The 24,548-nt window shown below is 41.1% G+C and overlaps 3 protein-coding genes and 1 pseudogene across 14 annotated transcripts in view; 1 reads left to right on the forward strand and 3 right to left on the reverse strand.

Annotated features, from left to right (window-relative positions):
* Window positions 1–27: 27 nt before the first annotated feature.
* On the reverse strand, window positions 28–22,864 carry LIPT1 (lipoyltransferase 1). Of its 6 annotated transcripts, none has more exons than XM_038551037.1 (3): window positions 22,097–22,156; window positions 21,064–21,132; window positions 28–1,179 (listed from the first exon to the last, which is right to left on the reverse strand). In XM_038551037.1, the coding sequence occupies exon 3, from the start codon at window positions 1,176–1,178 to the stop codon at window positions 57–59; it is 1,122 nt and encodes a 373-aa protein (XP_038406965.1). In that variant the 5' UTR covers window position 1,179; window positions 21,064–21,132; window positions 22,097–22,156; the 3' UTR covers window positions 28–56. The 6 variants fall into 6 exon arrangements, with proteins under 6 accessions (XP_038406965.1, XP_038406967.1, XP_038406968.1 ...); XM_038551039.1 differs by lacking the exons at window positions 21,064–21,132; window positions 22,097–22,156 and adding exons at window positions 5,074–5,167; window positions 5,779–5,833; XM_038551040.1 differs by lacking the exons at window positions 21,064–21,132; window positions 22,097–22,156 and adding an exon at window positions 22,753–22,864.
* Window positions 9,396–11,674, reverse strand: LOC111097714 (annotated as a pseudogene).
* On the reverse strand, window positions 11,858–23,372 carry C10H2orf15 (chromosome 10 C2orf15 homolog). 4 transcript variants are annotated; one of them, XM_038551052.1, is made up of 4 exons: window positions 23,139–23,372; window positions 22,753–22,864; window positions 21,064–21,132; window positions 11,858–13,434 (listed from the first exon to the last, which is right to left on the reverse strand). In XM_038551052.1, exon 4 carries the CDS (start codon window positions 13,362–13,364, stop codon window positions 13,098–13,100), a length of 267 nt encoding a protein of 88 aa, XP_038406980.1. In that variant the 5' UTR covers window positions 13,365–13,434; window positions 21,064–21,132; window positions 22,753–22,864; window positions 23,139–23,372; the 3' UTR covers window positions 11,858–13,097. The 4 variants fall into 4 exon arrangements, with proteins under 4 accessions (XP_038406980.1, XP_038406976.1, XP_038406978.1 ...); XM_038551048.1 differs by lacking the exons at window positions 22,753–22,864; window positions 23,139–23,372 and adding an exon at window positions 22,097–22,161; XM_038551050.1 differs by lacking the exons at window positions 21,064–21,132; window positions 23,139–23,372 and having other exon boundaries at window positions 22,753–22,858.
* Window positions 23,149–24,548, forward strand: part of TSGA10 (testis specific 10) — a 135,183-nt gene continuing 133,783 nt past the window's right edge. For 2 of the 4 annotated variants that reach the window (XM_038551032.1, XM_038551031.1), the window contains exon 1: window positions 23,210–23,358. Coding sequence is in view for 1 of the 4 variants with exons in the window: in XM_038551030.1 (XP_038406958.1) it covers window positions 23,565–23,621 (57 nt within the window). In the remaining 3 variants the exon portion in view is untranslated. Of the gene's footprint in view, window positions 23,359–23,506; window positions 23,622–24,548 lie in introns of those variants that run through there. The other 2 variants (XM_038551033.1, XM_038551030.1) reach the window with 2 other exon arrangements.

Consider the following 24,548-nt stretch of genomic DNA (forward strand, 5'->3'; position numbering starts at 1 on the left):
ATGTATATTAAACATTTTATTATAAAATTTGTTAATATTAAGAAATTTATTTGAAATCACATTATTCCCTTAATTTTTTCACAGAGGATATTCCATTTACTGTGTAGTTCATTATCTCCTGGACATGTTCTAAGTAACAGATTTGTGAGCATAGTAGTTTCAATTGGGCAAAACTTACTGCCAATAAAACTTGAATTTAATTTGTCACATATTTCCAGTGGCAACCAATGATCAGGTGCTTCAATATTACAGGTTTCAATCCTTCCATTCTTTATGTCTATGAATATTTTAATTTCCAAATGTGACTGTTCATCTAATACATTAAATGAAGTGTTTATACTAAACTTTGGAGTTTTGCCATATATCCACTCCCAGGTTTGTAGTTCTTTGGCTTTGTTATTTATTCCAGGAAACAGGGTCTCATCTGTTGGGTTTATTAGGTTAATATGATTATCAATTTGATGATAAGCAGCATATTCTGCAGCAACAGCATTCATGAGTACTTCACAGGTCAGAGTGGGATCTTTTTCCAAAAGATTTTTTACTATGGAAGGTATGCTAGTAGTGGCATTGCTCCTGATTCCTTGGTAAGGGCTTTTCAGCGAAGATGACAAGAAAGTCCTATTGGTACTACATAATAAAGTGCAGTGGTGATAAGCAGTAGTCCGGCCAATCTTGGAAGCTGTTCCTGAGATTTTAAATTGCCCGTCAAGTAAAATGTCACATCTTTTGGTGGCCTGTACATCCAGCTGGGGTTGGACAGCATTCAGAGCCCTCACAACTAATTTTAGATTCTGCATTCTATCATACTTTTTTTTGGTTGTAAAAAAAGTCAAATTGATATTACCCATATCATGGTAGACAGCTCCCCCTCCACTTCTTCTCCGAGCTAGTTTTATACCTTCTTCTCTCATAAGATTCAGGTTGCATTCCTGCCAAGGATTCTGATGCCGACCTATTACAACAGAGGGAGAATTTCTCCACAAGAAAAGAACTGGCTTGCCTTCTAGATTCATATGGTCATGGATCCAGTCTTCTACAGCCAGATTTTGATAAACATCATTGGAAATTGATTGTAAAATGAACCCACTTTTTACTTGGTTTTTAAAGCCAGATGTTGGGACCTTGAGGTTACAAAGTAACTGGAAGCAGTTCTTCATTGAAAACGGGATCAGCATGCTTTGAAAAATGGAAGACAAACAAATTAATTAGGAAAAAGAAAATCAAATTGCATTTTCTAGCTATTGATTCTTGGTTATTTAATCTAAAATTTTTTAAGTATCCAGTTGTTTTTCTTGTCTTTTAGCTTTATCCTTAGTCTTTAGCAACTCTGTAACAGAGTACTCAATGGAAATAAATGAAGACGAACCTCAGATAATTTCAGTTGAAACAGAACAAGGGCACAGATTTTTCAAGCAAAAAATCTCCAAATTCATATTTAATATGTCTCAAAGCCAAATAGATTATCTTGAATTCACAGGTAAAATATGTTCATTGAGAAAAATGAGAAAATACATATAAGTAAAATGAGCAAAAATAAAAGAATCCATAATACTACCTCCTGGAGATAACCACAATTAAAATTTTGTTTACCCATTTTTTTTTCTGTGCACATGTAACTACACACATCCCTCTCCACCTCCAAATTGGAACCACACTGTCATTTCATTCAATGTTAAATCTATTACATCAGCTTTAATGTGTAATATTCCATTGTCTGATACACTATCGTTTACTACCTAATCAGTCTCTTAGTTTGTAACTTTAGGTTGTTTCTAGTTTTTCAGTATTAGCCCTTACTATACGTTAAAAATGATTCCTATTTGACTTTGAAACTTCATTTATTATCAATATAATTCTTTTATTTAGATCAATATTTAATTAGGATAGACCCCCTGAGGTTAGGGGAAGAGGTAATCAGAGTAGTGGGGTTAAATGGAAAGGCTATGAACAATTTCATTATGCTTGGACACTTTACACATTTTTGTTAGTGGTGCTGATGGCAACAGGCTGAAAATACTAGCTATAATAATCAACTATTTTGATTAGTTATGTTTGTAAAGAAACCATTCTGTTCCAATTCTATTTCTTAGGATGCTCATAATTTTCCTTTAGGTTAAAAGAACTGGGATAAAATGGCTATTAAAGGCCAAAACTGGGATCCCTGGGTGGCGCAGCGGTTTGGCGCCTGCCTTTGGCCCAGGGCGCGATCCTGGAGACCCGGGATCGAATCCCACGTCGGGCTCCTGGTGCATGGAGCCTGCTTCTCCCTCTGCCTGTGTCTCTGCCCCCCTCTCTCTCTCTGTGTGACTATCATAAATAAATTAAAAAAAATTAAAAAAAAAAAAGATTAAAAAAAAAAAAGGCCAAAATTAGGACAGAATTTTTTGTAGTGAAGTAATGTCCAACAAGCACAAATAAAGAGGCTTCATGTTTTCATCACTCTTGATACATTTTGATAAATTACAGTATAGAAAAGTTAAGCCAATTTATGTTTTCTCTGTCTAGAAAGGTCAGGAGAGGTTTAATAGAGGATACTTATATTGAGTCTTGAAATAATGATGGTGTTTACCAAATTGATGGGAGTAGCATATTCCAGAAGACAGTCATCTAATAGGAAAGCCTGTTTTGGAGACTCTCTCCTCAAGGATGGAGTTATACTATTGGTTTTCTAGCTCCACTGAAACCTATGGCTATGCTGTTCTAGGAAGCCTCTGCAGCCTGCCTGGATTTCTTTCTTTATACTCTGTTCTTGGTTCTGTTTGACTGACTTTGATGTAGTTCTTTATTCATTGAACAAATATTTATGGAGTGCCTACTATGCACAAGATAGCCAGGGAATAGATAAGGGGAAGGAGGCAAATTCATATAATTCTAAGACATTTGCACTTTTTCTAAAAGCAGCTGGGATCTACTGAAGAGTTTAAGCAGACAAGAGTTAAGTCAGCCATTATACAGAACTGCCTCTGTGGGCAGTGTTCAGCATGAATTAAAGAAAAGATAGACTAGGGTCAGGGAGACTGGTTAACAGACTAATGCAGTTGTCCAAGCTGGAGACAATGACGGCCTGAACTAGGGTAGCAGACATTAATGCAAGAGAACTAAGCACATTCAGATCCTGCTAGTAGTGGGGCGGGGAGGGCAACATCAGTGAAAGGAGGTCTCTGATAAAGTCCTGGTGCTGGGATCCAATTCAGATAGGGAAGCAGCCTTGACAGCAAATGGGAACCTCTCCCATTGTGGTCCAAGGGAGAAACAATAAGGAATAGGGGTGGTGGGATCCTGATATATGATGTCTGTGGATCTGGAGATTCTCAAAGACCTTGTGATCTATCCTTCCCTAAGGTTAGGGCTCTGACCCATCTGCCTATGCAGAGTATGGCAGGATACAAAGTGATTAAGATCTTACAGTTTTCCCCCCCTCATTTTACGGAGAAATAATTGACATATAACATTGTATTAAAGTACACAACACAATGATCTATGTATATGCTGAAAAATGATTATCACAGTAACTTTAATTAACATCCATCACTTTGGGCTGTCTGGGTGGCTCAGGTCATGATCCCAGGGTTCTGGGATGGAGCCCTGCATCAGGCTCCCTGCTAAGCGGGGAGGCTGCTTCTCTCTCTGCCTCTCCCAGTCTGCCTGCTTGTGCTCTCTCCCTCTCAAATATTTAATTCTTTAAAAAAATAAATCCAAAAACAAACAAAAACCATCCATCACCTCACAGTTACATTTCTTTCCCTTGTGATGAGAATTTTTAAGATCTACTTTCTTAGCAATTTTCAAATATGCAATACAGTATTTTTAATTGCAGTCACTTACAGAACTTAACTATTAATCCTGGCTCTGCCACTTACTAACTGAATAACCTAAGGCAGCTGCTTCAACTGCCTCATTTATAAAATGTTCCTACCTCACAGAATGGTTGAGAGAATTAAATAAGTTAACATTCATAAAGTACTCATGCCTGGCAAACTGAAATGTTCTACATTGTTAACTGTTACAGAGTTCCTATCTTTCCCTCTTTATTCTTCTCATATTTGTCATATGACATGTATTCCCAACAGGAGCTTAAATAGGAAAGTGTACAAATATACCCAACCAAGACACATCAAAGTGCCATTTATCTCGATAAGTTAACAATGAAAGATACTGGCTTTGATCAAAAACGCAAATTATTAGACTTCCAGAATTGATGGGAGTTGGTCTATTAGTGCACAAAATATAAATATCTTCATTCATCCAGGCATTGTGTATGCAGTATGAATGTAATACAGCAAAAGTATAAATTCAACAAATCTTGCATCTATTGCATGACAGGCATTATTCTAGGCACTTAGGATTGATTTATCAATAAGGACTATGTGAAAAAGTAAAGCTAGGTAAGAGGGAATTGGAAATTTAAGTGTGAAAGGAACTATGCTGTGATTCTAAATAGGATTGTCAGGCTAGGCTTTATTTAAAAGGTGACATTTGAGTAAAAACTAAGAGAGCTCAGTGAGTTACGCTAAGCACCTACTATGTGCTAGAAATTGTTCTAGACACATAAACAAAAAAGTCCTTGTGAGGATGTAACATTTCAACTGAGCCCTGAAGAATGAAGAATTGCAAAAAGTGCCAATTTATTAATTTTACAAAGAGAACGGCAGGCTATCAACTGCACGTTCACAGCAGCCTGTCCAAACACTGTGGAGGATACTGATAAGCCAGCATCATAAGTTTGCTTGAATAGAGAACCCGAACAAAAGGACTGAGTTGTAGGATTTCAATATCTGATGGGATGAGCCTTGAAGAAACCACCTACTCAACTTCTGGGCTCTGGAAAGATCCTGTTAAAGCCAGGATACCCTCTCTCTCCTGGAGGAGGCTTGGATCCAGGGGCAGGCGCATCTCTCTTTTATTCAATGCTTCAGTACCAGATGAGACCTCCAGCTGAATGACAGTCTTTCCTTAATTGTCAGGATATAGTCCAGCCTTGACGGCCTGGTGAAATGCTGTGTCTTTAAATCAACTCTGCATGTAACTACTCTCACCTTTTATTTTTTATTTTTATTTTTTTACTCTCACCTTTTAACGACTGATTTTATAGTTCTTCCCCAGAGAACAATCCGCGTTCTAGGGGGGACACTGCTACCACCATTCTGCAATTCCAAGCGTGTTTCTTCAACACAGAAAAGAAAGCAAAAAGAAAATAATAATAACAATCCTACCTATCCTCCTAGGCCCCGCAGCTTAAAAGCACCTAAATTATTCGGCCACAACTCTGACCCCCCGAGTCCCACGACGGCCACGCGCATTTTTTTTTTAATTTTTATTTATTTATGATAGTCACACAGAGAGAGAGAGAGAGGGGCAGAGACACAGGCAGAGGGAGAAGCAGGCTCCATGCACCGGGAGCCCGACGTGGGATTCGATCCCGAGTCTCCAGGTTCGCGCCCTGGGCCAAAGGCAGGCGCCAAACCGCTGCACCACCCAGGGATCCCTCAAGCGCATGTTTTATTTCGCCTTCTCGGCTCCCTGTTGGGAACGCACCAGCTGGCACGCAACACCTGTTAGTCTGCCACCCTCCCGTGTTGGGTGGGGCTAAGCCGTACCCTAACCGTGGAGAGACGCCCGCCCACGTGCGGAGCAAACACGGGCTCGGCGGCCTGAGGCGCAGCGCGCGCGGCGCCCGGCCTCGGGGTCCCAGCTCCCCTCGCCCGTCTCGCGGGGCCGCCCGCCTCAGCGTCCCCCCCACCCCCCGCCCCGAGCCCCACCTCCAGCTTCGCCCACCTGCCGCCTCCAGTCGCGTCCAGGGCCGCGCGCGGGATCCGGCGGGGGAAGGCCGCGCGAGGCCCCAAGGCCTGCGGCTGTGCGCGCGCTCAGCCCCGCCCCGCGCCGCCCCGCGCCGCCCCGCGCCGCCGCGGCCGGCCGGAAGCACCAGAGGAGGCGGGGCCGTGCCGGGGCGGGGGGGCGGGGCGGCGCTCCGGCCTCGCTCTGCGCAGCCGCGGGCCCGCGCTGGGTCTGGCCCTGCCCGCCGACCTCCCGAGGGCCTTTGGGAGCCGCCCGCCCCGCGCCCAGCCGGAGTGGAGGCGGGGACAGTCCTAGCGCCCTCGGTTCAGACGGAGGTCCCCGCGCGCCAGCCCAGAGCTAGCGGTCACCCGAGGCGGCTGTGTCAGGTTGGACGGGGCAGGCCGGAGCGCGGCTAGCGGGAGGGCGCCCGGAAGCCAGAGCAGCGAGCAGCGAGCAGCCAGGCCAGGCCGGAGCGCCAGCAAGCACCTGCTGAACTTGAGACACGGCGCCAGGTCTTTATGTAGCTCCTCACAGTCCAGAGGGCACCCAAGTCCACTTGGAAGCTGAGAAAACTAGAATCAGTGTTAGAAGACAAATTGCATTTAAAGGAATAAGCTGGTATTCCTCGTAGAGAGGTGGTAACTGGCAGGAAGGAGTGGGTCAGAAAATACACACTTAGGCCAATACCCATCTGTGATGTCCTTCATTGGCCCTGGCAAGAAAATCCTTGTGGCTCAGCCAAAAGGGGGCAATTCCTCAGGCAAGTCAAAGTTTCAGTTAACTGCTGCGTAATAGACTGCCTCAAATATCAGCGGCTTCAAATGATTTATTTCTAACATTTATACAATGGTTTCGCCTGGGCTTTCTTCAACCAGGGTTGGCTAAGCTGGAGGGTCCAGGATGGTCTTATTCACACCCTTGACAATTGGTGCTTAGGGGCCGCTGGGGCACCTCGGTTTAGGTCTAGCCTTGGAAGAGGCACTGCAGCCACATTCTATTGGCCAAAGCAGCAGCAAAGGCAGGCAAGAGATAAAAGGTGCAATGGGCCCCCACATCTTGATGAGAGGAGCCCAAATAATTTGAATTGAAATTAATTTTCAGTTTCAGTTTCAGAAATGAAACTTTTCAGTTAGAATAGAAACTGGTGAAATGCTTGGAATAAGAAGCAGCCAGTGTTCACAACTTGGTGATGCTGAGCAGGACTCCAAAGTTACAATTAAAAAGCTACAATAGGGCAGCCTGGGTGGCTCAGCGGTTTAGCGCCGCCTTCAGCCCAAGGCATGATCCTGAAGACCTAGGATCGAGTCCCACCTCGGGCTTCCTGCATGGAGCCTGCTTCTCCCTCTGCCTCTCTCTGTTTCTCGAATAAGTAAAATCTTAAAAAAAAAAAAAAAAAAAAAAAAAAAGGTTACAATAAAGACACAATGGCTCCTCATGTAACATTACTCTTTTGATTGACATCACCTGAGTTCCTTTCTTGTATTACGCAGATGGAATTAATTCTGTATAGGGTTAGCCCCAGTAGGAATTTTCCTAGTTATTAAAAATAGCCACACAAATCTGTTTCCCTTATGTTTATATTCCATCTTCCTAAATTTCATTTCTCTGAAATCTGAGATGGTAGTTTCTTCCCTCTCATTTTCTACTGAGGTTTTTAAAAAATATTTTATTTATTTATTCATGAGAGACACACACAGAGAGAGGCAGAGAGAGAAGCAGGTCCCCTGCAGGGAGCCCGATGCAGGACTCGATCCTGGGACCCCTGGATCACGACCTGAGCCAAAGGCACTCAACCTCTAAACCATCCAGGCGCCCCTACTGAGGTGGTTTTCAAGAATCCCACTCCTTCCTTCCTGCTCTGAGACTTCTGTCCTCTGGTTATTCAACTCTCTCTCTTACTTCACCTTCACCACTGACACTCAGACGTCAACTCTGCCTCATCCTAACAACCATCCAGTGACCTCACTTTTTCCACCTTTCATACCGTCTACTTCCCTCTAAAACATAGCTTCTTTAAGGACTTGCTACACATCCAGTATGTACTTCCTTACTTCCCGCTCATAATCCGCCTACCCCAAAATTCCATTCCACCAGTTGTGCTTTTTGGTGGGCTGGGGACAAAATGGGTCAAGGTGGTCAATGGAATAAACTTCCAGTTTTGTTTTTTTTTTTTAATTTATTTATGATAGTCAGAGAGAGAGAGAGAGAGAGAGGCAGAGACACAGGCAGAGGAAGAAGCAGGCTCCATACACCGGGAGCCAACGCAGGACTCGATCCGGGGTCTCTAGGATCGCGCCCTGGGCCCAAGGCAGGTGCCAAACCGCTGCGCCACCCAGGGTTCCCTAAACTTCCAGTTTTAAGACAGTCCTGGGAGGGCGGCCCTGGTGGCGCAGCGGTTTGGCGCCGCCTGCAGCCTGGAGTGTGATCCTGGAGACCCGGGATGGAGTCCCACATTGGGCTCCCTGCGTGGAGCCTGCATCTCCCTCTGCCTTATCTCTGCCTCTCTGTGTGTCTATGAATAAGTAAATAAAAGTTAAAAAAAAAAAAAAGTCCTGGGGACCTAATGTACAGCATGGTATATATACCCAGCAATATTGTATTACATATTTAACTTATTTAAATATATTGAATATTTAATTATATATTTAGAAGGTGCTGAGAGTACATCTTAAAAGTTCTCATCACAGAAAAAATTTGTAACTGTGTGGTGATGGATGTTAACTTGTGTTATTTTGCAATGTATCCGTATATAAAATCATTATGTTGGGCAGCCCGGGTGGCTCAACAGTTTAGCACGGCCTTCAGCCCGGGGCATGATCCTGGAGACCTGGGATCGAGTCCCCCGTCGGGCTCCCTGCATGGAGCCTGCTTCTCCCTCTGCCTGTGTCTCTGCCTCTCTCTCTCTCTCATGAATAAATAAATAAAATCTTAAAAAAAAAATTGTTGTACATCTGAACCTAATACGTCATGTCAATTATATTTCCATTAAAAATAGAAATAAAGAATAAATGAAATTCTTTAAATCATTAAAGTATTCAGAGCTGATGAAGAATGAGATCAGCTACTTATTCTCAAATGGTTGTGGGGAGAGGGGAAGGCCTTTGTTCTAGCAACTTTTCTGTAAATTTGAGATTGTTTCAAAATAAAAGGAAAATAGTAATATGTAATGACACTGTAATGAAGACTGCTAGTGCTCCAGCCGGACAAGTCCCCTTTATCTTAGTCCATGCATCCATTCTCTAGCTGCTGTGAGTGTAGGAGCTGTCGTGCCCAGAGACACCTGAGTGAGTCATGCCACCTCTCTGCTCCTCTAACCTCCCTCTTTGGCTTGTAGTGGCAACTAAGGCCTGACTGGTATTGGGTATAGTAGCTGTACCCTTTGCCTCAATGTGAATAATAGGACAACTATGCTGTATGATCCTTCCAGAGCACCCTGTGGATCAGGCCGAAAACTTATCTGAGCTCTCATCGTTAGCTGACTCTTCTTATTTCCTTATCTTGCTTCTTTTACTTGCTTACAAGTTTTTCCTAAAGAGCACACTCTCAAAAGTCATGTGCACCTGAATCCCTCTCAGGCAGCTTCTAGGAAGTCCTAATTAAGACAGTCACACATTAGCTTAATAAAATGAAAGCTTTTATTATTAGCATCCATGACAACACCATTGATGTAAAACCAATGCATGTATAATAGGTTTAGATAACTTATTTTATGGATCTGTTGGATTTAAAATCTCCTAACATCCTTATTTCTGTTGAACTGTATACTTTTTTTAATATGGAGAATTTATTAGAAACAGAAAAAAAAAAGAACTCTGAAAAGTGCTCACTTTAAGATACCACTCATAGAATTCTCCCAAAACATCTAATTGAGTTGTCCTTATTAAGCTTGTTCCATTGCACCTCTTCCAGGAAGCTCTTTGTGGATTTCCCTTCTGAAGTGTGCTGCTAAAACTATGGCTTAGACTGGATTTGGGGATTACAATTTTCTGTTGCCTTAGCAGCAATGGTTCTCAATGAGGATAATTAATGTTTGCATTTTTTTATTGTCTCAATGACTAGAGTGTGCTACCATATTTGACACCTTGCAGTGCAGGAGGCATCATGCACAAAGATCATCCCAAATTCAGTATCCAACATGACTATCAAAAGTCCCGTTTGACATTCATGAAGATGAAAAACAAGGCTGTAAATATCTGAGCCAAGCCCCTGTTAAAAAGGGCAGTGGGTTGATAAGCTTACTATGACATCTCAGATTGCTAAATCCAATGGACCTTTCCATACTTTCAATTAACACTTCCACCTTAACAACTACTGTGGGCAATCTTGACATTACCTTGTATTAGTTTTCTATCATCTTACTAAGAACTCCTTAGTTCCCCTAGCCAGTTCCCCCCATGCTGACCAGCTCCTAAATGTTAAAGAGTTCATCAGGACTTAGCTCACACTATACATTCACCTTGAGCAATCTCACTCATTCCCAAGGCTTTAAATACCACTTCTGCATACAACTTCAAAATTTCTATTTTTAGTTCCATACATAAAACTGTCTACTTGCCTTGGAAACTGGGTTAGGTGCCAAAACTGTACTCATGAGCTCAGTTTTTTTTTCCCAGGGAACTTCCATGCATAGTCTCTTTAGGAAGAAATCCTTTCTTTTCCTCACTTCTCACTTTCAAACCATCATTCTGTCCTGCTAACCTTCACCTGAACTCTATCCCCTTCTCAAGACCCTGATCATTACCATCATCTTACTTAGACAACTTTGTCACTGCAAAAGCTATAAATGACATGACCTTAGAGAAACCTTCCTAGTTCCAATTAAAAATTAAGTTTATGTGTTACATCTCCTGTCCCTCTGAACATTTTACTTTTTCTCCATGGCACATCATAATTTGTATCTTTTTTTTTAACATGATCTTACATTCCTTTATTATATATATATATATACATACATATATATATATATGTAAATGTTTTATGTACCATTAGTTCTATCAAATAATCATACCAAGGCCTTCTACTGGTAATCTTCCTCAAGATAGATTCAGGTGAGATTAGGTATTTGCACACTTTGTGGACTAAATACACTTGAGACTTCGTGATTGATTTCAGTTTTGAGGCCATGCACACAATTCAAAATATACACAAACTGGATTAAGGCGATAAAGTGGGCTGAAAGAAAGCACAGGACTTGGATCGAATAAACTGTGTATTTTGCTTGCATTGGAGCCACCATGTGACCAGCAAATGCTTTGTGTGTCTCAGAGCTGTTTTACTGTAGTGTGAGGGGCTTCTGAACGCCTACAGTGATCGTGTGGTGGGTGGACAGACACTGCTGGACACTTCATTGAGGGCTCATTTCTTCTCTGCCTCTTCTATCTTAGGTTCTTGTTTCAGTTTGTAATCAGCGAGGGCAGCCTTGATTGCATCTTCGGCCAGCATAGGGCAGTGCAGTTTCTCACAGAGGGAGGGCAGAGCTCCTTGGCGATGTCGGTGTTCTTGATGGTCAAGGCTTCCTCCACCGTCTTGCCTTTTACCCAGTCAGTGGCTAAGGAGCTGGAGGCAATTTCAGACCCACAGCCAAATGTTTTAAACCTGGCATCCACAATCTTCTCCTTTTCATCCACTTGAATCTGCAATTTCATTAGTCACCACATGCTGGAGCCCCCACCAATCCAGTTCCAAAATTTTTTGATGTCTTGTCCAGGGACCCCCATGTTTCTAGGATTTTCATAATGATCAACAACCTTCTTGTGATACAGCCGAGCCGGAGCCGACAGTTCTCGGGCAGGCAGGTGTGGGCTCCGGAGCAGCAAGGCCGACGCTGCCGGCCTCAGACCACCAGCTCCAGCTGACACCATCTTCCGGGCTTGCGCCTGTGCAGGCCAAGTGCAAGACCCATAATTTGTATCTTATATAATTCTTCTCTACTGTCTGATGTTCTATCTTCCCTGGTAGACAGACAGTAAGCACTATGATGGCAGTGGCTATTTTATTCACCACTGTATCCCCAGCAACAAGCACAGTGCCAGGTTAGGTGAACAAATGAAACATTCGAGGTTTTTTCTCTCACAAAGAATTATGTTCTGTAAATGATAAAAACCATCCTCTTATTGGCTTATGTCCCATTCCACAATTTTATTTAGCTCTAAGCTCAATATTCCCTACAGATATATTTATATTTTTCTTATTTATAAAATATTGCTTCTCTTAAAAGAAGATGCATTTTCCTCCGTTTTTATGAATATTTTGCAAACTACTCACAATTGGGCATTAGAGATAACCAATATTAAAGTACAAGAAAATGTTCAAAACATAAATATAATTACAGGTTACTATAGGTCCAGACACAAAATGGTTTTAATTTTATCTCACAATCCTGGGCCAAAATACTGCTGTCTCCAATGGTAAGACTGGCAAACTAATATATATAAAACAATAACTTTTTTTAATATTAGGCTGTTTTCTTATATTAAATATTGGTAGTATAAAATGGTAGTATCTAGGGCAGCTCTGGTGGCACAGCGGTTTGGCGCCACCTGCAGCCTGGGGTGTGATCCTGGGGACCCGGGATAGAGTCCCATGTCGGGCTCCCTGCATGGAGCCTGCTTCTCCCTCTGCCTGTGTCTCTGCCTCTCAGTATCTCTCTGAATAAAATAAATAAATCTTTAAAAAAAATAAAAAATAAAATAAAATAAAATGGTAGTATTTATAAGATAAACTACTATATTTGGAAATAACTATTTAGTAATCCTGAAATAGATTCAATGTGGAGGGAAAACAGTTTTAAAAGGATGATTTAAAATATGAAATGCTTTTCCAGGTATGTAATTTACTGGCCTTTTGCAGAGTTTACCTGAAGTGATCTTTTACAGAACAGAAATGCAAAAATGCTGGAAGAAAAAGTACCCTAAAGCAGAATCCCAAATTGGAAATATTACAAAATCAGTACATCACACATAGTGTGAAATACAGATGTCAAATTGTTTGGGCACTGTTTTTTTGATCACTTGTTAAAGAAATACATGATTAAAATATTTTGGTACCATTTAAATACTGTTCTTCAAAAATTCTAATTTTTGTGACAAGGATAGAATACCAGAGAATTTTGCTTTGAATTTTGGAAAGCTTTTCCCCCAAAACAACATTTTTGAGTATGTATTTAAAAAGTCCAGTCTAAGGTGATTCATAAATAGTGAAAAATATGCAATTGTCTTTCTTCATGTTGTTAGGTTTTCCTAATAAGGTTAAGTTGTCATTCAACATGTTCTCTTAGTCAAAAGCAAATTCTCATTTCTTTGGCAGTAGGTACAAATATTTCATTCCACATCTGTCATTTCTATTCCATCACTTTCTTTAACATATACGACAGAACCCAAGGTTTTCTCTGAAAGACATCCTGAAATCTCTTTGTTTCTTGTAAAGTTTTCTTGGTTTGTGTCTTCTAATCTTATTTTCTTGGTGTTTTGAAATAACACTGGTTCCAACTTGCTTTTCTCAGTCCGTCGCATCAAATGATCATCCACTTTTGAATCCATACATATAGCAGATACCTGAGTAGCAGGTTTACCAAGGGAAAATCCCATTGGGATGGTTGAATAAATATAGTTTGCAGGTACCTTTGTAAGTAGCAGAAACGTTTCTTCAACTTGATTGCTTGGAAAAGAAATGATAACAAGTGAATACAGTGGGAATTTCAACTAACCTCATGGCAGTGCTTGTTTTCATGAAATATCATGGTGGTGATGCCAAAAACGAAAGTAAAATTGCCTTCCACCTCTCAATGTTTACATTTCCTTTGTGGGAGGGTGTGCAGGTTCTGCAGATTCTCTGAAAGTCGTTTTAAAAAGGAATTTACCAGATTTTATGCTTTATCACCTTTCAGAAAATAACAGAACTTCTCTAATCTGTTATATCATTTTTGCTATCAAAAACTTTTAACAAATTATTAATGGATTAAAGAAATAATTATTGAAGGCCAAACACTCTGCTGGGTGTTTGCCAAAAATAAAAGATGCCCAAACAATTGTAAACATTTGCCCACCTACTAACACACCATCAAAATATACAAAGCAGATAGGGAATTGAAGAGAGAAATAGGCAGTTAGTTCTATAATGATAGTTGGAGACTTCAATACTCCACTTTCAATAGTGGATAGAACTAGATAAAAGATAAGGAAAGAGAGGACTTAACAGATTAAACCAAACAGATTTAACAAACATTTATAAGAACACTCTACTCAACAATAGCATACACATTCTCCTGTGCACTTGGGATATTTTCCAGGACAGACTATATGTTAGGACACAAATTAAGTCTCAATTTCTTTTATAGATTTTTTTTTGAGACACACACCCGTGCACACACACACAGAATGTGCAAGGGGAGGGGCAGGAGGAGAGGGAGAGAGAGAGTCCTCAAGCAGACTCCCCACTGAGTGTGGAGCCCTCTGTGGGGCTTGATCCCAGGACCCTGAGATCATGCCCTAAGCTGAAATCAAGAGCCAGCTGCTTAATCAACTGAGCCACCCAGGCACCCCAAGTCTCAACTGATTTTAAAAGATAGATATCATACAAGGTATCCTCTCTGACTGCAACAGATTGAAGGTAGAAATCACTAACAGAAGTAAAACATGAAAATTTACACATCTGTAGAAATTAGCACACTCTTTAACAACCACTGGACCAGAAGAAATCACAAGGGGAATTAGAAAATACTTAGGGATGAATTTGAACAAAATTACAACATATCAAAACTTATTGGATGCAGCTAAATCGATGCTAAAGGGGGTAATTCATAGCTTATAAACACATTAAAAAAAACAAGACAGATCTTAAAACATCAACCTAACTTTGTAACTTAAGGAACTAGAAAAAGAATAAAAAACTATACTCATAGCAAAAGGAAGGGAATAATAAAGATTAGAGCAGATGAATAAAAAACAGGAAAACAACAAAACACAATGAAACCAAAGGTGGTTCTTTAAAAGATCAACAAAATTGGCAAAACTTTAACTAGATGGACTAGGGAAAAAAGAGAGAAGATTAAAATTATTAAAATTAGAAATGAAAAGTGGGGCATTACTACTGATTCTACAGAAATAAAAAGAATTATAAGAGAGTGTTCTGAAAAGTTGTATGCCAACAAATTGAATATTCTAGCTGAAATGGACAAATTCCTAGAAACAAAACCTACCAAGACTGTGATGAAGAAACAGAAAATCTGAAAAGACCTACGACTACTAAGGAGATTGAATCGGTAACCAAAAAACTCTTGGCAAAGAAAAGCCCAGGACCAGATGGCATCACTGGCGAATTCTACCAGACATTTAAAGAATTAATACCAAGATTTTTCAAACTTTTCCAAACATTGAAGAGGAGGGAATACTTTCTAACTCATTCTGTGTTACCCTGATATAAAAGCCAGGCAAGGCACTACAAAAAAACAAACCTAGAGACCAACATTCCTAGTGTGCATTAATACAAAAAGTCTCAACAAAATACTAACAAACCCTGACCAAGTGGGTTTATTCCTACAATGCAAGAAAGGCTCAATATATGAAAATTGATCAACATATCACATTACAGAATGAAGAAAAGAATCACACAATCATTTCAATTGCAGAAAAATATTTGATAAAAATTCAACAAACTTTCATGATAAAACCAACAAACCAGAAAAAGAAGGAAAATACCTCAACATAATACATGCCATAATATGAAAAACCCACAGCAAATAGCATACTCAATAGTGAAAGCTTTCCCTTTAAAATCAGGAATAAGGCAAGAATGCCCACTTTCACCACTTCTATATAATATAGTACTAGAAGTTCTAGCCAGAGCAAAACGAAATAAAAGGCACACAAATTGGAAAAGAAGTAAAATTACTTCTATTCACAGATGATATGATTTTATATGATAGAAAACTCTGAAGACTCCACAAAAAAACTGTTGGAGCTAATAAATGAATTTGGCAAAGTTGTAGGATGCAGTCAGCACACAAAAGTCAGCGGCATTTCTAGCCAAGAATGCTTTATCCAGCAAGGCTGTCATTCAGAATAGAGGATAAAGAGTTTCCAAGACAAAAACAAAACAAACAACTAAGGGAATTTGTGAACACTAAACCAGCTCTGCAAGAAATATTAAAGAGGACCCTTTGAGCAGAGAGAGAGACCAAAAGTAACAAAGACCAAAAGGAACAGAGGCAATTGGCAGGAATAGAAACTTTACAGGTAACACCATGACACTAAATTCATATCTTTCAATAATCACTCTGAATACTAATGAACTGCTCCAATCAAAAGACATAAACATCAGAATGAGTAAAAGAACAAGACCCATTGACATGCTGACCCCAGAAGATTCATTTTAGACCCAAAGACACCTCCAGTTGGAAAGTGAGGGGATAGAGAACCATTTATTACGCTACTGAACATCAAAAGAAAGCTGGAGTGGCCAGCCATCAGACAAACTAGATTTTAAACCAAAGACTGTAATAAGACATGAAGAGGGACACAAAGAGATCTAACAATTGTAAATATGTAGGCCACAAACTAGGGAGCAACCAAATGTATAAATCAGTCACAAAATTAAACACATTGATAATAATACATAGTAGTAGGGGACTTTAACACCCCACTTAACAGCAATGGACAGATCATCTGAGGACATCAATAAGGAACAAAGGCTTTTAATGACACTGGACCAGATGGACTTAACAGATATACCCAGAACATTTCATCCTAAAGCAGCAGAATACATACTCATTTTGAGTGCACACAGAACTTTCTCCAGAACAAATCATATACTGGGTCACAAATCAGGACTCAAACAGTACAAAAAGACTGAGCTTATACCATGCATATTTTCAGACCACAAATGCTCAATATCACTCGGTTATCAGGGAAATACACATCAAAACCATAATGAGATATCACCTCACACCAGTCAGAATGCTAAAACGAACAATTCAGGAAACAATATATGTTGGTGAGAATGTGGAGAAAGGGGAACCCTTGTGCACTGTTGGTAGGAATGCAAACTGGAACAGCCAATCTGGGAACAGTGTGGAGGTTCCTCAAAAAGTTTAAAATAGAACTACCCTACAACCCAGCACTTGCATTACTAGGTTTTATCCAAAGGATAAAAAAATAGTAATTGTTAAATTTCTGTATGTTTAAAACTGTGTCAAAATGCAAAGTTGAAAAAAAGTTAAAAATAATATACAATTAATCCTTGAACACAGGTTTGAACTGCATGCAAATTTTTTTCAATAAATATGGCATAGTAATGTAAATGTATTTCTTATGATTTTCTTAATAAACTTTTCTCTAGCTTACTTATAAGAATACAGGAGAGAATATATATATATAACAAAATATGAGTTTTGTATTATTGGCAAGGCTTCCAGTCAGCAGTAGGCTATTAGTAATTCAGTTTTTGGGGAATTGATAGATATATGCAGATTTTTGACTGCATGGGCAGGGAGTTGGTGCCCCTAGCCTCTGCACTGTTGAAGGTTCAACAATAGTAACAAAACTCTGCAAAGTACTGAATTTGTAATCAATAGTGGTAAAATAATGGTAACATATAGAGTTCTCAACTAGCAAGTTAAATTTCAGTTTAATAGAGGAACCAAATACAATAGGGTAGATTTGGCCCTTTGAGTCTCACCTTGTCTGGAATATTGAGGACATGAAGGGAGAACAAGTGTATTTAGAGCCTTTTGGGCCTAGCATTTGGGTTGCCATTCAAGAAGAAATCTTGAATGCATAAGGAAGAATAAAGTTCCATTAGAAATTAATTAAATATGGACATACACAACAGACAGACTTGCCTTACCATTAAGATATGCTACAAAGTCAAAGTAAAAACAAAAAACAATAAACAATAGTTTAGCACAGGTGCAGGAATAAAGGACCAAGATAACATGACAGAGTTCTAATATGGACCTAGTTATGTGCCAGAAGTTTACTTATGGTAAAAGCACCATACAACAAAAGGGATAGAACAGATGAACTTAAGTAGGATAGTACTGTGAATGCTGGCTCATGATGTGGATGAAAATAAAGCAGGATCCCTATCTTACACACAAAAGTGGGCTCCAAATGCAGTAAAGACCCAAATGTGAGTCACAGAACTATAAATGCAATTTTTAAAATGTAGGACAATATATTTGTCAACTTGGGTGGAAAAAGATTTCTTGAAGAAAACAGATGGACCAGAGTACCCACAATTAAGAAATTTACTGAATAAAGAAACTATAAACAAAGTTAAAATGATGGAGAATGGAGGATGTGCGATACAAAGCGGACAAGGGATTTACAATAGAATATAAAAATAACTACAAATCAACAAGAAAAAAGGAAATCCAATAGAAAAATGGCAAAGGATATAAAAATATAATTCACAGATTGGAGAATCTCAAATAGATAGTGAGTACATAAAGAGATGTTCAAACTTACTAAGAATCACAGAAATGCAAGTTTACTACCATCAGAATGGTACACTAGAAAGGTGGAAATATGGAAAATGAAGGAGAATAGAGGGTGATGGGAAATCTTGTGCACTGCTGGTGGAATAATTCTTAGCTCCTATTTCATATTCCATATCCCATCCTCCAATGAATTCTGCTTCTGTTTCCATTCTTGCCCAACCCTTCCCATTGCATGTTCTTCAAACTGTATCTGGCATGAGCCTTTTAAACATAAGTCAGATCTCATCAATCCTCTGCTCACCACTCTGCTCTAGGTACTTTCCATGTCAGAGTGAAAGTTAAATTCTCTATATATTGAGTCTCCAATGGTAGGCAGAATAAGGGTATCCAAAGATGTCCACATCGTAATTCCCAGAACCTGTGAATATGTTACATGGCAGGGGAAATCAAGGATGCAGATGAGTAATGGTTGCCAGTCAACTGATTTTGAGGTGGGAAGATAATCCTGGACTCATCACTGATTATCAGTGTAATCACAAAGGTCTTCATAAGTGAAAGAGAGAATGATGCAGTGTGGGAAGGACCTGACTGGCCATTGCTGGCTCTGAAGATAGGACACCATGAGCCAAACAAAGCAGGCATCCTGCAGAAGCTGGAAAAACAAGAAAATGGGTTCTTCCTGAGAGCCTTCAGAAGGAATACACCCCAGCTGACATCCTGATTTTACTCCAGTGAGATCCATCTTGGACTTTTAACCTCTTAGAACTATAAGATATTAAATTTATGTTGCATAAAGCCACCAAGTTTCTGGTAAATTGTTACAGCAGCAATAGTAGACTAATACAACAGCTAACATTGTGTCATCTAAGCTCCTATCTCTCTCACTCATTCTACCCCATGACCTCATTGCTGTTCCTAAGCATATGCTATGCCAACCCCTCTTCTGCTTTAGGGCTCATGCATTTACAGTTCCCTCAGCCTGAAGCAATTTTTAAATTACAAGTCACTAGGGATCCCCGGGTGGCACAGCGGTTTGGCGCCTGCCTTTGGCCCAGGGTGCGATCCTGGAGACCCGGGATCGAATCCCACGTCGGGCTCCCGGTGCATGGAGCCCTCTTCTCCCTCTGCCTATGTCTCTGCCTCTCTCTCTGTGTGTGACTATCATAAATAAATTTAAAAAAAATTAAAAAAAATAAATTACAAGTCACTATTAAAAAACAGACAAAACACATGGTTTTTAGGTAATGGGCAAAAGGCAGTGAAGGAGAATGGAAATAAACAAGGTGAGCCCTATAAGCGCTGCCTGGAAATTTTAGGCTGCCACATGAGGATGGGGAACTCAAAATATGTCTGGTTATTTCAGTGAGTGGAGAAGACAGGCGTTCAGAGCCTGCAGAAGCCAAGTCACTAGAACTTGTAGAGAGAGGTTCAGTAAGGGAAAGAGCTCCAGAGATCTGCAGAGGATTCCCCACAATTCTTTGGCTGAATACTAATCAGAAAACACATGCTTAAGGAAAACTACTGAGGCCTGGGAAAGAACCCACCAAAGAGGAAAAGGCCAAATAGTTTGTAGAGCTTCCACAGAGCCAAGAATAGAGTTCCCACAGCCCGAGTATAAAGAACTCCAACACAGGACACTAAACAGAGTCTCCAGAAAGGTACTGGCCTCAGAAAAGGGCCAGATTAGCCCTAAAGAGTATTTTGGACCTAATAAAGCTTAAAAGCAAGGTTCTAAAGTAGCGCTGTCCAACAGAACTTTCCTCAATGATAAAAATATTCTCTATTGTCCACTATATTAGCCACTAGCCACATGTGGCTTAAGATTTTGAAATGTACATAGCGCACATGAACTAAATTTTGTTTTATCTAATTTTATTAATATAAATTTAAAAATGCCACATGTAGTTAATGGTTATTACTTTTGAAAGGGCAGCTCTAAAGGATACAACTGTTTCCAAGTAACATTGCTATACCTCAAAACAAAGCCTAAATATATTTAAAGAAAACAAAAACCTCCAGCACCCAACAATATAAAATCTGCAATGTCTGGCAGCCAATAAAATTAACCAGGCATGAAAACAAGAAGAAAAATATGACCCAAAAGCAGAAGGAAAAGAAAATTAGTTAATAGAAACAAACCCAGAAATGACACAGGTGATATAATTAGCAAACAAGGACTTTAATTGCTATTTTAAATATCTTACAGATTTTCAAGAAGGTAGAGCAAAGCATGAGCATGATGAGATTAGAAATGGAAGATATTAAAGAGATTTAAACTTCCAGAGATGAAAAAACAATCCTGACATTAAAAAAAAAAAAAATACTGGAGATGGGATTAGCGCCGCCAAAGGAAAGAAGAGTGAATTTGAAGATGTATCAAAAGATATATTAAAATGAACAGAGTACCAATTAGCTGTGGAACAACATCAAGCAACTTAACATATGTTCAATTGGGGCCCCAATTTTTTTCTTAGGGAACAAAGGAGGTATAGGAAAAAAGAAGATGAAATAGGGGCTTTCGGGCAGCCTGGGTGGCTCAGCAGTTTAGCACCGCCTTCAGCCCAGGGCCTGATCCTGGAGACCCGGGATCAAGTCCCACGTTGGGCTCCCTGCATGGGGCCTGCTTCTCCCTCTGCCTGTGTCTCTGCCTCTTTCTCTGTGTCTCTCATGAATAAATCAATAAGATCTTAAAAAAAAAAAAATTGGGGCTTTCATAGTGAAGCTTGTAAAATGAAGGGGAACTAAGGGAATAGAAAACACACACCTTAGAATTACACAGCAGTGTCTGTCACAGGGAAGAGAGCACAGGTACTATAAAAGGATTAGTTGGGGCAGGAGGGAGCACTTACCACTCTTTGGATTTCCATAGAGGGAAGAAAATGTTCAATTTCTTGGGTTGGGGGATGAAGTCAACAGTCCTTGATAGGGAAAGAAAGGAAAATCTTCATGCCCTAGTTTGACCTTAAAATGTCCTTTTCCTTACAGGGTTTGCAAATAGTCTTCAGTAACATCTAGAGGTGCACGTAAATGCTTAAGCTTTTCTTATTTTTTCCCTAGGGGAAGTAATTTCCTACTTTCCATATTAGTAATCTCCTTCTTTCTCCTGAATCTTTAACTCTGAGAGTTTTGAGGTTCATACATCTTTTATTCACAATCTTAGTATCTGGAGACGAAATGAGATTACATAATGTTCTTCCTAAAATAATTTTTTAGGATGGTCTTTGAGAGTTCATGCTTCATTTTTTTTAATGAAAAAATTTTTTTAAAAATATCTTATTTATTTGAGAGAGCAAGAGAGGATGGGATGGGGGAGGGCAGAAGGAGAGGGAGAAGCAGGCTCCTCCTGAGCAGGATCCCAGGACCCTGAGATCATGACCTGAGCAAAAGGCAAATGCTTAACCAACTGAGCCACCCAGGTGCCCCTAATTTCAAAATTTTTAAAACTTTAAATTAAAAACACACACAACATGGGGCTTAAACTCACGACCCCAAAAGCAAGTCACATGCTCTACTAGCCAGGCACTCCAGTTCATGTTTCTTTGTAACTTATTTTATCAGGCATAATTATATTTCAGAGGAAATATAGTTATGGCATCTCTGACTTCAGAGGAAATATAATTATGGCACCTCTGACTTCCTTGTTTAAAAGAACACAGACACTCAGATTATTTAGTGACTAGCTATACTTAGCTGAAAGTATATAATAGCTGAAAATAAATGCTACAAACTAGAAGATGTAACAACATAAATAATGAAGAAATCGGAGATGGGGAAAAATAACGGCACTCATAATTAAACGTACTTTTACGAAGAAATTTGTTCTAACGTGTATTTATGACTGCCAATAACATACTGTGGAGGGAGAGAGAAATGAGTACTCACCTGGCAAAAACAGGAATTGCTAATCTCTTCAAATGTGAAATTACTTTTGAAATACAGAGGTGCAAACTTTATCAAGATCATCAGAGAACAGCTATAAAAATCTAGTTAACTATTTCACCTGTAGGAAAAGATACGGCGATAAAGCCATTAGAATTTAGAAGCCTTTGGGTTAGGACAGATTAATATTAAGAAATGTTAAAAATAGGATTTCTTTTCAAGCCGGGCTCCCAAAATTTGGCAGAGGAATGCAATCCTCATTCTTTTTCACTAAAAAGCTCATTCCTCTACTTTTAGGTAAGGCGATGGATTTTAACATAGTTGGATGGCCGATAATGTTACACTTGGTTAAATTAAAAGAGTGTTCCAAAACTGAAGGCTCCCGCTCGGGAGAAGACAAATGCAGATGGTGTTAAACAGGCAAACGATCGATACAATATTAAATATCAAGTGAGATAGTATACCCTTTCCCCTTTTGTTAACCATCACCAGTTTTTCTGGAAAGAGGTCTTTGGGGGAACTGGCACGTGGAGAAGAACACCGGTCAGGGATCTGCGCCTTTTCATTACGAGTTGTGCCACCTCCCGATTCAGCCATGGCTGACTGGTGCAGGGCTGACCGGGTCGTGGGTCATGGCTCCCCCGGCTGCAGGCGCTTACCCGGACAGAACTGCTCTCTCCGGAGAGGCTGCAGCAGCAGGACCCGACCTAGGAGACTCCCCGAAAACCGGCTCCTGGTTACGCCAGGAGAGCTCAGCAACCTTCCAGCGCCCTAAAGGGAGTAACGAGTTCACTGAACGTGGGTCCAGAACGACACCGTATCCCGAGGGGGAAAAAATGCCACAAAACTGCAACAGCAAAGCAACAGGTGTTCCAAGAGCGGAGGGAAGAAGGCAGGCGGAGATACAGCCCTGCGCATGCGCGTTCCATCCAGGTGCGGCAGCCACAGGCAGGGAGTAAGAATTAAGCTGTGGAGAAGCGGCCAGCGGCTGGTTACTAGGAGACGGGACGCTCGGGTGGGACGTCTAGGCCCTGCGTGGTCGTACGCCTGCGCGGCGCGGATGGACCAGGAAGAGGCGTCTGCTCCGCGCCCTGTACGGTGGGCAGGTGGACATACGCGTCGCTACGTGCGTGGCTGCGCACGCACGGCTGTAGTCCCCGCGAGAGAGAGAGGCGAGCCAGGTACGCGTGCGCACGGGAACTGGGGGCGCGCGCGACGGAAGCGGAGCGAAGGCGCCGGGGAGGTGGAGGACGAGCCCCCCTCAGGTACGGAGCGTGAGGGCGGGGCCGACGGCGGCGCCGACCGGCGCTAACCGCCCCCGCCTCCTTCCCCCCGGGTCCCGCCTTCCTCTGCCTCCGCCGGGGCGGAGCCAGGCCGCAATAGGGGTGGGAAGGGAGGGGAAAGGGGCGGAGGATGGAGACGGGGAGGGGCCTGGATCCCTGGCGCCGGCGGTGGCCCGCCAGTCGTCGCGATGAGCTCCGGGGAGGATGTCGGGCGGAGGAGCCCGGGGAGGGACTCGGAGCTCCAGGTAGAGGCAGCAGGGTTGCGCCGGGTTGGGGTAAAGCAGCCCCTGGGTCGGAAGGCCCCGCATCCGGGCGCGTGTGACGGGGATTAGAGGCCGTGGGTGACCTCCGAAGCGGGAGTTCGCTGCCTGACTGGCTGCGAGGGACGGCAGCGGGCAGAGCTGTGGTCCAGGGAAGCCCACCGGGAGCAAACTTTGCCCCTGTTGTCGTTTCTTGGGCGCTTCGGGTTGAGCCCAGTTCCTATGGTGACCGCTTCGCTTCCTGCCGCAGCTCTCCGCCTGGTTGTTGGGGACACTGTTCTGTTTAGAAACGCTTGGACTGGAGGTGAGGAATTTGGAAGTCAGAGATTTGGGAATTCAACCTGCTATTCCCGACTCCCAGCCTCTCACTTCTAAGCCTCTTGATAGACTTTGGGAGGTGAAGGGCCGAGATTACGTAGGTATTTGCATGAAAGTCTCTTGTAATTTTCGGTAGAGATTATACACAGGAAAGGCAGAGTAAACTGGGTTTTGTTTGAAAAAAAATATTTGAGATTAAAGTTGAATAACTGCGGCGATTATGGACCGGACATCTAATTACACAAAGGAATACATTGTTATTGTTTGTTTGTTTTTTAAAATAAAGTCAAGGATGGAGGCTTCAAGAAAAATGTGCTTAGGTAATATACCCCGTGTTTTCCTTCTTACACTACAGGGCCTTATATCGCAGGATATTCGTTGTTTTAAGTTTCCTCTACTGGTTTTCAGCATTTAAACTACACTTTTCTTTTTAACCTGTAAGAAAATAAGATAATAATTGGTTTACGACTAGAAGAAACCAGGTTAGAAACCAGAAACTAGAAACATAAATGGAAAGTGTCACATTCAAATCTGCCTTCAGGATAAAACTGATTCTTGTTTGTATCTTAATTGCTCAAGGGACTAAACCATTCA

The sequence above is a fragment of the Canis lupus genome, chromosome 10 (assembly GCF_011100685.1).
Source record: "Canis lupus familiaris isolate Mischka breed German Shepherd chromosome 10, alternate assembly UU_Cfam_GSD_1.0, whole genome shotgun sequence".
NCBI classification, from domain to species: Eukaryota; Metazoa; Chordata; class Mammalia; order Carnivora; family Canidae; genus Canis; species Canis lupus.

Coding starts and splice junctions, on each gene's coding strand:
- LIPT1 (XM_038551040.1), bottom strand. CDS start 1,178: ATGCTGATCCCGTTTTCAATGAAGAACTGCTTCCAGTTACTTTGTAAC.
- C10H2orf15 (XM_038551052.1), bottom strand. CDS start 13,364: ATGGGATTTTCCCTTGGTAAACCTGCTACTCAGGTATCTGCTATATGT.